At 44.7% G+C, this 13,716-nt stretch overlaps 1 protein-coding gene across 1 annotated transcript in view; it reads right to left on the bottom strand.

Moving 5' to 3' along the window:
• The window catches only part of LOC121005888, a 52,673-nt gene that overhangs the window by 14,515 nt on the left and 24,442 nt on the right, over positions 1 to 13,716 (bottom strand). Inside the window, exons 9-11 of the mRNA XM_040438699.1 lie at positions 9,368 to 9,531; positions 4,369 to 4,529; positions 3,398 to 3,647 (exon numbers count right to left, since the gene is read on the bottom strand). Of these exons, the coding sequence (XP_040294633.1) occupies positions 3,398 to 3,647; positions 4,369 to 4,529; positions 9,368 to 9,531 (575 nt within the window). The remainder of the gene's footprint in view (positions 1 to 3,397; positions 3,648 to 4,368; positions 4,530 to 9,367; positions 9,532 to 13,716) is intronic.

Below are 13,716 nucleotides of genomic sequence, written 5' to 3'. Positions count from 1 at the left end.
GGGGTCTATAATAAGCTTTTGATCGCTTCTAAAAATACTGTACAGTGATGTAACTTCAACTGACTGGGCCCCACAGCAGCCCCCTCCTCCCAAGCAACCCTCACTCCTGCAGCTAGTCAAGATCGCTCTCTCAGACCAGGCACAGCAGCCGCTTCGTCTATTTCCTACATGTATATACTGCATGTCATGTCACTGTATATACTGTCATTGTACTGAGGCGTCTTTCACACGAAACGTGTGCGCTCCGTGGCGTATTGCGGACCGCATTGCAGATCTGCAATACACGGGCAACGTTCCGTGTGCATTCCCGCATCACGTATGTGGACCCATTCACTTCAATGGGTCCGCAAATCCAGAGATGCGGAATCGTGCGGAACGGAAGCACGGAACGGAACCCTACGGAAGCACTACGGAGTGCTTCCGTGGGGTTTCGTCCCGAACTTCCGTTCCGCAAAAAGATAGAACATGTCCTATCTTTTTGCGGAACAGCCGGATCGCGGACCCATTAAAGTGAATGGGTCAGCGATCCACTGCGGCTGCCCCAAGGTCGGTGTTCTTGCAAATTGCGGGCTGCAGCACGTCCATGGGGCGCACACGTTCGTGTGCAAGAGGCCTGATAGGGGGGCTCTGACAACAAAATCTTTCAGTCCTCCTCTCGAGGGGGCCCCTTCTGAGTTCGGGCCCTGTAGCAGCCACTTCCCCTGCTTCCACTATGCTAGAACACACTGGAAGCAGGCTTGGGACCCTCACTCTCATTGATGGGGTGCTGATCGGAGGTAGAGGGGGTCCGCATGCCGGCATACTGACTATGGCCTTTAAGGGGTTAAATGTCCCAGATTGGTGCTTCTGCTGGCCCGGGCCATTAGAGCAGAAGTACAGCTCTCATGGAGAGTCGTGCTCTGCTGCAAGAGAAACCCGGGACCTGTCATAAAAAGAAGTATTGGTGGTCACTTAGTGTGGGTTCACATCACGTTTTAATGCCCTCCGTTTGATGTATACGTTACAAAAAAATAAAGGATACAAAAACGCAGCACACCATGTTCTTGTATCCTGCACAGTCCGGTAAAAAAATGTTATACTTTTTTTTTACAATAGAACTCTATGGTGAACGGATGCCACTGTCTAGCCGACAGTCAGTCCGACGCATCCGTTTAACGTATATGTTTTTTGTAATCGTTAAAAGAATGGGAAAAACGTGATGTGAACCCACCCTAAGGCGTTAATTTACCCAAATGGTTTTTTTTTAAGTCATTCTATTCATTCTAGTTTTCCACAGATTACTGAATGGCAGATCTCATTATCAATTTTAAAGCTTTTTACCTTTATATTATATACAAGGACCAATAAAACCCACATTTCCGACCTCGCCTCCTTAATCGAAACATCTTTTGCCAGTTACATAGCTTTTGGAGAACACCACATTGCATTAGTAATCAATATAGAAATGGAGGTTCTTCCACATTACGCTCCTGTTTCGTACCGATGGTGCTTGTTCCCATTCTGATTATGGTTGTTCCATTAATATTGGGATGGGATGGGGTCACCTGTCCACTTTACCTACCCGGTTGCTAATCAATAGTAAAGCCCCATTCACAACTGGGTTGGTCTGCTAGGGACCCCCGTTGCAGATAATGTAAAAAATACAGCGCGCCATGCTGCACTATTTTGTCCGGCAAAATGCTGAATCGCATGAACCCAACGGACTCCATTATACTGATTATGGTCTGCTGGGTGCCATTTATGTTTGTCATGAGATAGAACCACCGCTTCTGTTATTTTCATTTTTTTCAAATTCTAATTTTTTTTATCGCTGATGTGGACGAGCCTTAAGGGGGTTCACTTGCCTTCTATAAAAGAGTTGGATCGCCTGGGCTCCTTTTTGCCTCTATGCGCCCTACCTTTACTCACTGATGCCTGCGCTCTATTGTTACATGCTTACTTGATGTTTGATGGCTATTTCATATACTTTGAGGTCTATTATGCCCACATAACTTTGTGTAACAAAGGCAAAAGAGCTTAGCTGAGTGCTGCGCCCTCTTGATTTAGAAATGTGTGGAGTTCTGAGCATCCAGGCTCTCACCAGACACATTACTATGACACCCGCAGTATATCAGTTAGGACAGTACACACTAAGGTTGACGCAGTATGAAAGACTTTATGAAGTAAACATTCGACAAGATTTCGGGCAAAGTCCTTTATCAAGCCAACTGGTGGTATAGCAGAGACATGCAACGGCATGATAAAGGCATTTTCCCAAAACGTTGCTACATGTTTACACTGGAGCCATAAGGGGGTCTTCCCATCTAAACATTGGTGGCAAACCACTAGGATGTGCCACAAATGTCAGATAGGTGTGGGTTTCACCTAAAGGGGCTCTCAAAGTGAAGGTAGAGCAGCTGTGCATGTGTGGCCACCTTTCCCCGCTGTGGGAATTCTGAAAATAGCAGTCCCATGGTGGTGAATGAAACAGTGGCTGTGCTTGCGTTTTCACTGCTATGGGACCTCCGAAAACAGGCAAGCATGCTCGCTTGGCTATTTTCAGAAGTCTCACAGCAGTGAATTGAGATCACACTGCGCATGCTGGTTGTGCTCTCCTTAACTTTGGGGCGCCATTCTCGAGACCCGCACCTATCTGACACTTGTGGCATATCCTAGTGACTTGCCACAAATGTTTAGATTGGAAAACCCCTTTAATAAAGTCTTCTATGCTGCATCAACCTAACTGTGTGCTGTCCTAACTGGTATACTGTGGATTGCTATTGGTCCAGACAGTGAGACCCCCAGGACGAGCACCATGCACCCAGCCTTATGAAGGAATGCTGCCATCTCCAAATCTCATTTGTCACTATGACATCAGAGGTTTGGTATAATGGTATTTACTCTTTAAAGGGATTGTCTGCTTTTTACTATTGATGACCTATCCTCAGGATAGGTCATCAATATCAGATCGGCAGGGGTCTGACTCCTGGGACCTCCACCGATCAGCGTGGCCTTCGTATGAGTGTGGCCTTCTCTTTTCTGTTTACCGTCTCCACTGCAGCGGTGAGCATGTGTTATTACAACTCGGGTGTCCCCATTCGCTTCTATAGGACGGCTCCCGTCTCTTCAAGTGAATACTACAGAACTGTCCCATAGAAGTGAATGGGGATGCCATAGTTGTAATTATACTGCTCGCCACTGTGGTTGTGATGTCGAGCACGTAAACAATGAAGGGAAAGCTGTGATTGTATGAGCGCTGCTTTCTCTTCAAACAGCTGATTGGCGGGGGTGTTGGACCCCCGCTAATCTGATAGTAATGACCTATCCTGAGGATACGTCATCAATAGAAAAAAAGTGGAAAACCCCTTTAAGACTTACTAATGATAGCTAGTCTTATAGTCATTAAATGTGTACTCACTTTATGCTTCTCTTCTTTTTCCTGCTGTTTATGGATCTCCTCCTCATACAGATTCTCTCGCTGCATCCTAAGGTCCTTCCAGAAATGGATTTTCTGATCTTCTTTCCTCCACTCATTCCGCAAGTCTTCATCTTGCTTACGGCTCCTCTCTTCGGCTGCGGCTCTGCGGGATTCAGATTTTTGAGCCTCCAATCCCTTCTGATCTTGTTTCTTCTCCAAGTCAAGCAAGATTCTTTGTTGTGAACGCAGCCTGAAAAAATAACGTGACCAACCATAGAAGTTGTTGTCCATTGGGGCAGTATAAATGTACTATATTCTTGTTCATTGAGGGCAGTATTTTAGCAGTTGCATTCTTGTACATAGGGGTAGTATTATAGCATTTATATTTTTGTGCATAGGGGACAGTATCAATGTAGTTATGGTACTGTATATTCTTGTACATAGTGGACAATATTATAGTAGTTATATTATTGTACATTGGACAGTACTATAGTAGTTAGATTATTGTACATAGGAGGCAGCATTATAGTAGTTATATTCTTGTACATAGAGGGCAGTATTATAGTAGTTATAGTCTTATACATAGGAGGCAGTATTATAGTAGTTATAGTCTTATACATAGGAGGCAGTATTGTAGTAGTTATATTTGTGTAATTAGAGAGCAGTGTTATAGTAGTTATAATCTGGTATATAGGGGCAGTATCATAGTAGTATATTCTTGTATATAGAGGACAGTATTATAGTAGTTATAGTCTTATACATAGGAGGCAGTATTGTAGTAGTTATATTTGTGTAATTAGAGAGCAGTATTATAGTAGTTATAATCTGGTATGTAGCAGCATTATAGCAGTTATATACTTGTACATAGGGGCAGAATTATAGTAGATCTGTTTCTGTACATAGGGGGCAGTATTATGAAAGTCCTAAAATTGAGAGAATTGCTCATAGTCATTTATATCCAACTTTTATACCGTCTGCTATCCTGGAGCATCAGTTCCCGCTGTTCCAGGTCCTGAATCTTCTCTACCCGTCTCTTCTGTCTCTCCTCTACTCCCATCCTCTGCAGTTCTGCTGTTACCAGTTCCTTTTGTTCTCTCAGCTCCTGAGTCCTCCTGACTTTAGCTTCATAATTCTGTTGAGATGAAACATATTTAGTGCTAAGACTGAAAGGGTAGAGATTAACCTTAAAGGGGTTGTCACCTTTTTGACCTTTTGTACAGACCCTACAGTGTAGCCAGACCTGCAGTTGTAATCCTACTTACCTGATCCCCGCTGCTGGGTCCCGGCTGCATCAGCACTGCAGTTCGGGGGTCTCCCCACGTCAACATCCAGTTTGATGTAGGGCATGTGACCACTGCAGCTATTGACTTGATGCAGCAGTTAAGTGTCACCCATAGGTCACGTGCTGCATGGGTGACATGTCAACGCTGCAACCAGTAGTTGGATGCAGACTTGCAGTGGTCATGTGCCCCACATCAAACCAGTGCACCAGGCCTGAAAGAGCTGCCGGGGCAGCGATGGAGCCGAAACCCAGTGCGGAGATCAGGTAAGTATTATTACCACCACAGGTCTGACCACGCGGTGGGGTCTGTACAAAAGGTCATACAGATAAACAACTCCTTTAACCAGAAACTCCCTTATTTAGATTCAATTAACTACTGTGCAATAAAGAATAAACACAGGGATCCAGGAAGCTTAGATTGATGCTGCTGTTTGCAGGTTCATTGCATTCAAGTGCAGATCTGTGCTTCTTGTGCTTGTAGAAATGGCAAAGAATGAATCAGGTAGTCACTAGTAAGTATTTTCTCTAGTAATTAGTAACGGGTATGTTCACCTTTAATTCTGTATTAATTAAATTACATTATTAAATTAATTTGTAAATTAATAAAAAAAAATTATATACAGTATACAATAAAGGAAATTATACTGCCTATATCTGCACATGTAGTGGACTTTTTCAGCAGCACTACAGAAGAGGGCACAGAATTCAGCACACGCGCAGTTACAGGAGCTTATGATGCATGTATCTGCACATGAGTTGAATGCTTTCAGCAGCACAGCAGAAGAGGAAGCAGCCGGGAAGGAAGTCTGATGGGTAAATTACATAACAGTTGAGAAGCTGTGGGCGCGGTGGACACCAGGTCCACTATTTACGCAGGGGGCCCATGGGCAGCAGGTGAGTTTCAGCGTGCATGCCGCAAGGAATTGTAAAGGTATAATATGCCATTACATACAATTTATGCAATTTCTGAAACTGAATCAGAAAGTGTTTAACTTCTTTAAAAGGTTAATTGTGATCTGTACAGTGAACTCCTTAGCCACTGACTGGCCTCAAAAATCACATGGGATGTGACTATGGCACACATCATCGCATACAAAGGAACACAAGGATACCAGTGGAAAGGAAACGAAGAAGTAGAGCAATGGAGTGGGGTCGCAGCCATAGCGAAGTGCGGCTTGACTTAAAGGGCTTCTGTCACCCCACTAAACAGTTTTTTTTTGGTTACTTATAATACCTATACTGCGATTTATGCCTACATACTGTAATTAATCATTTTGGTTCTGCAGATTCTGTTAAAAACGTACTTTTAAAATATACAAATTACCTTGCTACCAGTAAGTAGGGCGGCTACTTGCTGGTAGCAGCCGCATCCTCCTATCCTAAAGACGCCCCCTCCGCATGTTGATTGACAGGGCCGGCGGACGGGATCTTTCTCTGCTGGCCCTGTTTGCATTAAAAAAAAAAAAAACTGTTTAGTGGGGTGACAGAAGCCCTTTAAGGGGGAAGTTAGAAGGCAGGAAAGGGTTAATGTGGTTTAAGTTAAGGTTAGGTGTCTGATTGGTTGTAAGGGCGTTAGGTCAGTTAAGGGGTTTGGTGGGCTATACATAAACTAGTGTGGGGGGGTCTTTTCAGTGCAGTTGGTACCTTGAGAATTGTGCAGCATGGCATCCTTGGAGCAGTTAATGGCGGCTGTTAGGGCGGGAGTTAACAGCATGGGTCAGAATGGTTGCAGAGGACCTTCCAGCCAGTAGTCCCTGATAGCAGGACATGTGCCAGGAGGTCCATCCCTCCTGAGCGTTTGAGCCCAGAGGTGACCCCCCCGGTTCGGAAAATGGACAGCTGGGGAAGATGTTAGGCTTGCTGATGCAGCAAGGGGAGAAGTGTATGTCTGCTTTGAGGGCCCTTTAGGGGCTCACTTGAAGCCGGAGGTTAAGGAGAAGATTTGGAAGGACGAATATGTTGAGATATTTTTGTTGCTTCCGTTAGAGTTTAATTTCGATAGGGTTAATCCGGATGAGAGTAAAAAGGAGGAAGAGGAGAAGCGGCGGTATCGGCTGATTACGCACACTTTTATGAATTGGTTGTAGGCGTTCGCTATTTTAGCAAGTGTGGTAGGGAAGAAGGCGTCAGAGCACTGTTCGGCTTAATTTTCTTATATAGACGCCATCGGGGAGGGTTGCAATTAGGCATCAGCTAATTGACTTTGGATAAAACATCCAAAGTCGATTTGAATAAAACTTCGTTCTAATACTGTACGGAGCAGGAGCTTCGTACAGTATTAGAACGTATTGGCTCTGATGAGCCGAAGTTATTGTTTTGCGAAGTCTCTTCATAAATTTAGGCTACTTTCACACTTGCGTTCGGGGTTCCGCTTGTGAGTTCCGTTTGAAGGCTCTCACAAGTGGCCCGCGAACGGATCCGCACAGCCCCAATGCATTCTGAATGGATATGGATCCGCTCAGAATGCATCAGTTTGGCTCCGTTCCGCCTCCATTCCGCTCAGGAGGCGGACACCCGAACGCAGCTTGCAGCGTTTTGGTGTCCACCTGGACGTGCGGAGCCAAACGGATCCGTCCTGACTTACAATGCAAGTCAATGGGGACGGATCCGTTTGACGTTGACACAATATGGTGCAATTGCAATCGGATCCGTCCCCCATTGACTTTCAATGTAAAGTCAGAAGTCCCTATTAATATACCATCGGATCAGAGTTTTCTCCAATCCGATGGTATATTTTAACTTGAAGCGTCCCCATCACCATGGGAACGCCTCTATGTTAGAATATACCATCGGATTTGAGTTAGATCGTGAAACTCAGATCCGACAGTATATTCTAACACAGAGGCGTTCCCATAGTGATGGGGACGCTTCAAGTTAGAATATAAAAAGAACTGTGGATATAACGGCCCCCTGCTGCCTGGCAACACCTGATCTCTTACAGAGGGCTGTAATCTGCACAATTAACCCCTCAGGTGCCGCACCTGAGTGGTTAATTGTGCGTATCATAGCCCCCTGTAAAAGATCAGGTGCTACAAGGCAGCAGGGGCCAGACCCCCCTCCCTCCCCAGTTTTAAATTCATTGGTGGCCAGTGGGCCCCCCCTCCCTCCCCAGTATTATATTCATTGGTGGCCAGTGCGGCCTCCCCTCTCCCTAATTAAAATCCCCCCCCATCATTGGTAGCAGCGGAGAGTTCCGATCGGAGTCCCAGTTTAATCGCTGGGGCTCCGATCGGTTACCATGGCAGCCAAGACGCTACTGCAGTCCTGGCTGCCATGGTTACTTAGCAATTTTAGAAGCATTATACTTACCTGCGCTGTCTGTGGCCGGCCGGGCGCTCCTCCTACTGGTAAGTGAAAGGTCTGTACTATAAGCAATGCGCCGCACAGACCTTTCACTTACCAGTAGGAGGAGCGCCCAGCCGGACACAGACAGCACAGGTAAGTATAATGCTTCTAAAATTGCTAAGTAACCATGGCAGTCAGGACTGCAGTAGCGTCTTGGTTGCCATGGTAACCGATCAGAGCCCCAGCGATTAAACTGGGACTCCGATCGGAACTCTCCGCTGCCACCAATGATGGGGGGGGGGTGATTTTAATTAGGGAGAGGGGGCAGAGGGGATGCCGCACTGGCCACCAATGAATATAATACTGGGGAGGGAGGGAGGGGGCCGCACTGGCCACAAATGAATATAATACTGGGGAGGGAGGGGGGCCGCACTGGCCACCAATGAATTTAAAACTGGGGAGGGAGGGGGGTCTGGCCCCTGCTGCCTGGCAGCACCTGATCTCTTACAGGGGGCTATGATATGCACAATTAACCCCTCAGGTGCGGCACCTGAGGGGTTAATTGTGCGGATCACAGCCCCCTGTAAGAGATTGGGTGCTGCCAGGCAGCAGGGGGACGTTATGTACACAGTTCTTTTAGTATATTCTAACTTGAAGTGTCCCCATCACCATGGGAACGCCTCTGTGTTAGAATATACTGTCGGATATGAGTTTTCACGATGTGAAAACTCAGATCTGAAAAAACTGTTATGCAGACAGATCCGTTCTGAACGGATGCAAGTGTTTGCATTATAGGTGCGGATCCGTCTGTGCAGATACCAGACGGATCCGCACCGAACGCAAGTGTGAAAGTAGCCTAATTTGTACTGTAAAAAAATATTTCCCGAACTCAGGTTCGGTTCCAAGTGGAGCTCCTGCTCCGTACAGTATTAGAACTAAGTTTTATGCGAATCGATTTTGGATGTTTCATCCGAGGTCGATTCGCTCATCCCTAGTTGCAATACAAGTGGAGGTTGTGATTGAAGTATGTAGCTTGCTTGGGTTGCCTTCTAGGATCCTTCCAAAATACGGGAGGTTATAATAATGGGTAGGTTGGCTTATGTTGGATTGTAATGTTATTGCACTTTATTATGTGTGTTTACTGCCTTATATTAAAGAGGTTTTATACTGTTGTAATTTATTTTATTAATAAAAAGGCTGCGACGGCCTTACACCAAGAAGTAAGTCTCTGAGTATTATTTAGTTGGGTAATGAAGGGGGTAGTTGGTAGCTGAAAGGAATCTTCCATACTAATAAGTCAGAATCTTGCCATCTTCTGCAGCAAATGAGGGTGTTGGGGCTGAGAGTTGATGATAGAACCAGTTTTTGTAGATGCATTTGTCGCATCTATGACTTTTACTTACTAGTTTCAGAGGAACAGAGCGTGGCCTCCGTTCAAGAATTACAGACTCCATCGCCTTGCGATCTTCTTTCATTGCCTTTTCAATGCGCTGCAAAGTTTCTTGGAGATGACTCCTGTTTTTGAGACTTGAAGTTGAGGGTTTATATGATGATCCCAGTGTATCACCTTATGTGAGATAATAAGAATCAACACATTTATCTACTAAATAAGACAGTATTTCACATTTTCACCCTATAAGGGCATTCTTCAGTTCATAGAGAGTTTTCTCTAATTTGAGGCCTCCATAAAGTAGCATGTGGGATCCAGCACATCCATGCATTACATGGACGACCCATTGATTATATTGGGCACATGTAATAAGTTCATTCCCCTGTGGTGCTGCTGCAGGAACACGGAACACTTAACGCTGACTTCCTTCACAAACAACGGGTGATCTTGGGACCCTAACAGCTGACACCCTGTGATAAGGGGCGTATTGGGGGCTTAAAGAGTATGTTAAACATTTTGTAATATCTTTATTAGGGGAAGATGTTTCTTACTACTAGAAAATAGGATGTAAAGAGTCTTCTTAGCAAAGCTGTAAAAGTGTTGCTAAGAAGAATCAGTCTTCAGAAGACTCCTGCGTGTAGCCGGCTCTTGTCACTGTCCCAGTCCCTGACTATGGACGTGGCCTAACTATCACTGTCCATCACACTACCTATCTGGCAGACATATTTAATGCTCAGTAAAACACAGACTCTCCTTAATAATGCTTAGTTACAGCTTTGATAAAAGACTCTTTAAATGAAGACAACAGTTACACTTTAAAGTGGCTCTGGAAATAAATCCAAAAGTGGCCCCTGCTGTAGGCAGGTCCTAATTGATGGAATTCAGGGAACACAAAAATGTAGCAACAACAGCAGCTGGTGGGGCCAAACATACCATAGAGCTGCACAAAATACTACCCCAGAAGAACCAAATATCACAGTGCAGCACAAAATACCACCGCCCCACCTGCAGTAATTAACTGTATTACCATCCTGAGGACGATGGTACAGTTGAATTCAGGGGGTCACCTGCGTCCACTGGCCAGGTGCACAAGTATCTGATGCCCCTAGCATTAATTAATGCTGAGAGCATAAGGTGGTTATGTACCTGTCTGACAGCCGTAAGGAGGGCTCTGGTGGCCCAGTGGGCCTCAGCCCAACAGGAAATTTCCCTGTGGGGTCTATGGCCAGTCTGCCCCGGTTAGTGATCGATCTATTTCCAGGGGGATCTTCTAACAAAATTCAGAGCACCTTTTTAAAGGAGTGGAATTTTACCACAACACATCCACTTCACAGTAGAAGAAATAAGAGCACCAGACAGAGGTGTGCGACCCGTGTGCTGGCAGAAGGTGTGTTATGCTTGCCAAGTAAAGGGTGCAAGGTCTTCTCTGCAGCTCACATGAACTTCACTTCATCTGTTTCTCTCCTGGCCTCACGCTGGTGCTGTAGATCTGAATCCACAGACTTCCCATCGGCAATCCCAACCTGCCACAAACTTCTAGCTTTGAGAAATTTGTAATACCCAGTGTGCAGTAGAAAGCAGATTCCCAGTGCCCCCCCCCCCCCCCTCATACAGCACCAAAGGAAGCCATCCTCATCATTTACCCAAATTCTCCCAGAACTGGATGGATCTCAACAAAGTTGTGCCCAAAAAATTAGGTGAAAATGTACTATATTGACATATATACATGGGGGTAGATTTATCAAGCCCCCTGCCCCTTTCTCTGCCATGCTCGTGGGTATGATCAGGAGGGGTTACCACCGGTGTAATTAATTAGGTCACACTTACGCCCCGTAAGCAACCTGACACATTTACCATTTCTTATGTCAATTTTCTGGAGCAAGTAATGCCCGAAACCTAGATTTTAGTTCTGCCACATGGACTGACCAAGATGTGCCACAATTATCAAGAGACATGCTCTAATAACTGTGGTGTTCAGATTACTGCTAGTCAATAACTTTCCCCCCATTGTTTGAAAGAGGACACTGAAATACTTTTCTTTATCCGATTAAATACCTATAAAACAATACCAGACCGCTTGCAAATCAATACAAACTTTTTTACAAGATTAAATACATGGTTTAAAAGATATCAGTGCAGGTAAAGGCGACATCAACTGGAGGAAGACACAGCAGATACAAAGTTCAAAATTGTCCACATACTTGTATATAGAAACAATAAAGTAAAGTGCAAGTGCATAAATGTATCAAACACATATAAAAGACAAAGAACAATTACCCATTCTGTGTCTTCACCAGGATGGCGCCAGCCCCGACATGCGTTTCAGAGAACCTTCGTCTGGGGGTCGCGAAGGTTCGCTGAAACGCGAGTCGGGGCTGGCGCCATCCTGGTGGGGACACAGCATGGGTAATTGTTCTTTGTCCTTTATATGTTTTTGATACATTTATGCACTTGCACTTTACTTTATTGTTTCTATATACAAGTATGTGGACAATTTTGAACTTTGTATCTGCTGTGTCTTCCTCCAGTTGATGTCGTCTTTCCCTGCTCTGATATCTCTTAAACCATGTATTAATTCTTTTAATAAACTTTGTATTGATTTGCAAGCGGTCTGGTACTGTTTTATAGGTATTTATTTAAGTATTTATACCATAGGCTTTTTTTGTGATAGGTCCAATTTATTGGTGGTGCTATTGAGGTACACACGTTCAATTGTTGGGGTTTCTTTGGTTGTTTTATCTTTATCCGGGCAGGAAGTGGGGAGAAGACGCTAAAACACAGTTCTCACGTGGAGCCATATAGCCTAAGACTGCACATGTGGGGAATAAAGCCAGCTGTGCGTTGGGATCTGCAAGTCCTGGTCCTCTTACTTCTTCTACACTGATTTTGGTAATGTGCACATGGCATACATACACTGCGTGCAGAATTATTAGGCAAATGAGTATTTTGACCACATCATCCTCTTTATGCATGTTGTCTTACTCCAAGCTGTATAGGCTCGAAAGCCTACTACCAATTAAGCATATTAGGTGATGTGCATCTCTGTAATGAGAAGGGGTGTGGTCTAATGACATCAACACCCTATATTAGGTGTGCATAATTATTAGGCAACTTCCTTTCCTTTGGCAAAATGGGTCAAAAGAAGGACTTGACAGGCTCAGAAAAGTCAAAAATAGTGAGATATCTTGCAGAGGGATGCAGCACTCTTAAAATTGCAAAGCTTCTGAAGCGTGATCATCGAACAATCAAGCGTTTCATTCAAAATAGTCAACAGGGTCGCAAGAAGCGTGTGGAAAAACCAAGGCGCAAAATAACTGCCCATGAACTGAGAAAAGTCAAGCGTGCAGCTGCCAAGATGCCACTTGCCACCAGTTTGGCCATATTTCAGAGCTGCAACATCACTGGAGTGCCCAAAAGCACAAGGTGTGCAATACTCAGAGACATGGCCAAGGTAAGAAAGGCTGAAAGACGACCACCACTGAACAAGACACAAGCTGAAACGTCAAGACTAGGCCAAGAAATATCTCAAGACTGATTTTTCTAAGGTTTTATGGACTGATGAAATGAGAGTGAGTCTTGATGGGCCAGATGGATGGGCCCGTGGCTGGATTGGTAAAGGGCAGAGAGCTCCAGTCCGACTCAGACGCCAGCAAGGTGGAGGTGGAGTACTGGTTTGGGCTGGTATCATCAAAGATGAGCTTGTGGGGCCTTTTCGGGTTGAGGATGGAGTCAAGCTCAACTCCCAGTCCTACTGCCAGTTTCTGGAAGACACCTTCTTCAAGCAGTGGTACAGGAAGAAGTCTGCATCCTTCAAGAAAAACATGATTTTCATGCAGGACAATGCTCCATCACACGCGTCCAAGTACTCCACAGCGTGGCTGGCAAGAAAGGGTATAAAAGAAGAAACTCTAATGACATGGCCTCCTTGTTCACCTGATCTGAACCCCATTGAGAACCTGTGGTCCATCATCAAATGTGAGATTTACAAGGAGGGAAAACAGTACACCTCTCTGAACAGTGTCTGGGAGGCTGTGGTTGCTGCTGCACGCAATGTTGATGGTGAACAGATCAAAACACTGACAGAATCCATGGATGGCAGGCTTTTGAGTGTCCTTGCAAAGAAAGGTGGCTATATTGGTCACTGATTTGTTTTTGTTTTGTTTTTGAATGTCAGAAATGTATATTTGTGAATGTTGAGATGTTATATTGGTTTCACTGGTAAAAATAAATAATTGAAATGGGTATATATTTGTTTTTTGTTAAGTTGCCTAATAATTATGCACAGTAATAGTCACCTGCACACACAGATATCCCCCTAAAATAGCTAAAACTAAAAACAAACTAAAAACTACTTCCAAAAAT

This window comes from Bufo bufo, chromosome 1 (genome assembly GCF_905171765.1).
Source record: "Bufo bufo chromosome 1, aBufBuf1.1, whole genome shotgun sequence".
NCBI lineage: Eukaryota > Metazoa > Chordata > Amphibia > Anura > Bufonidae > Bufo > Bufo bufo.
Note: the sequence above shows the minus strand (reverse complement) of the source record. Positions and strands in the feature narration are given on the sequence as shown.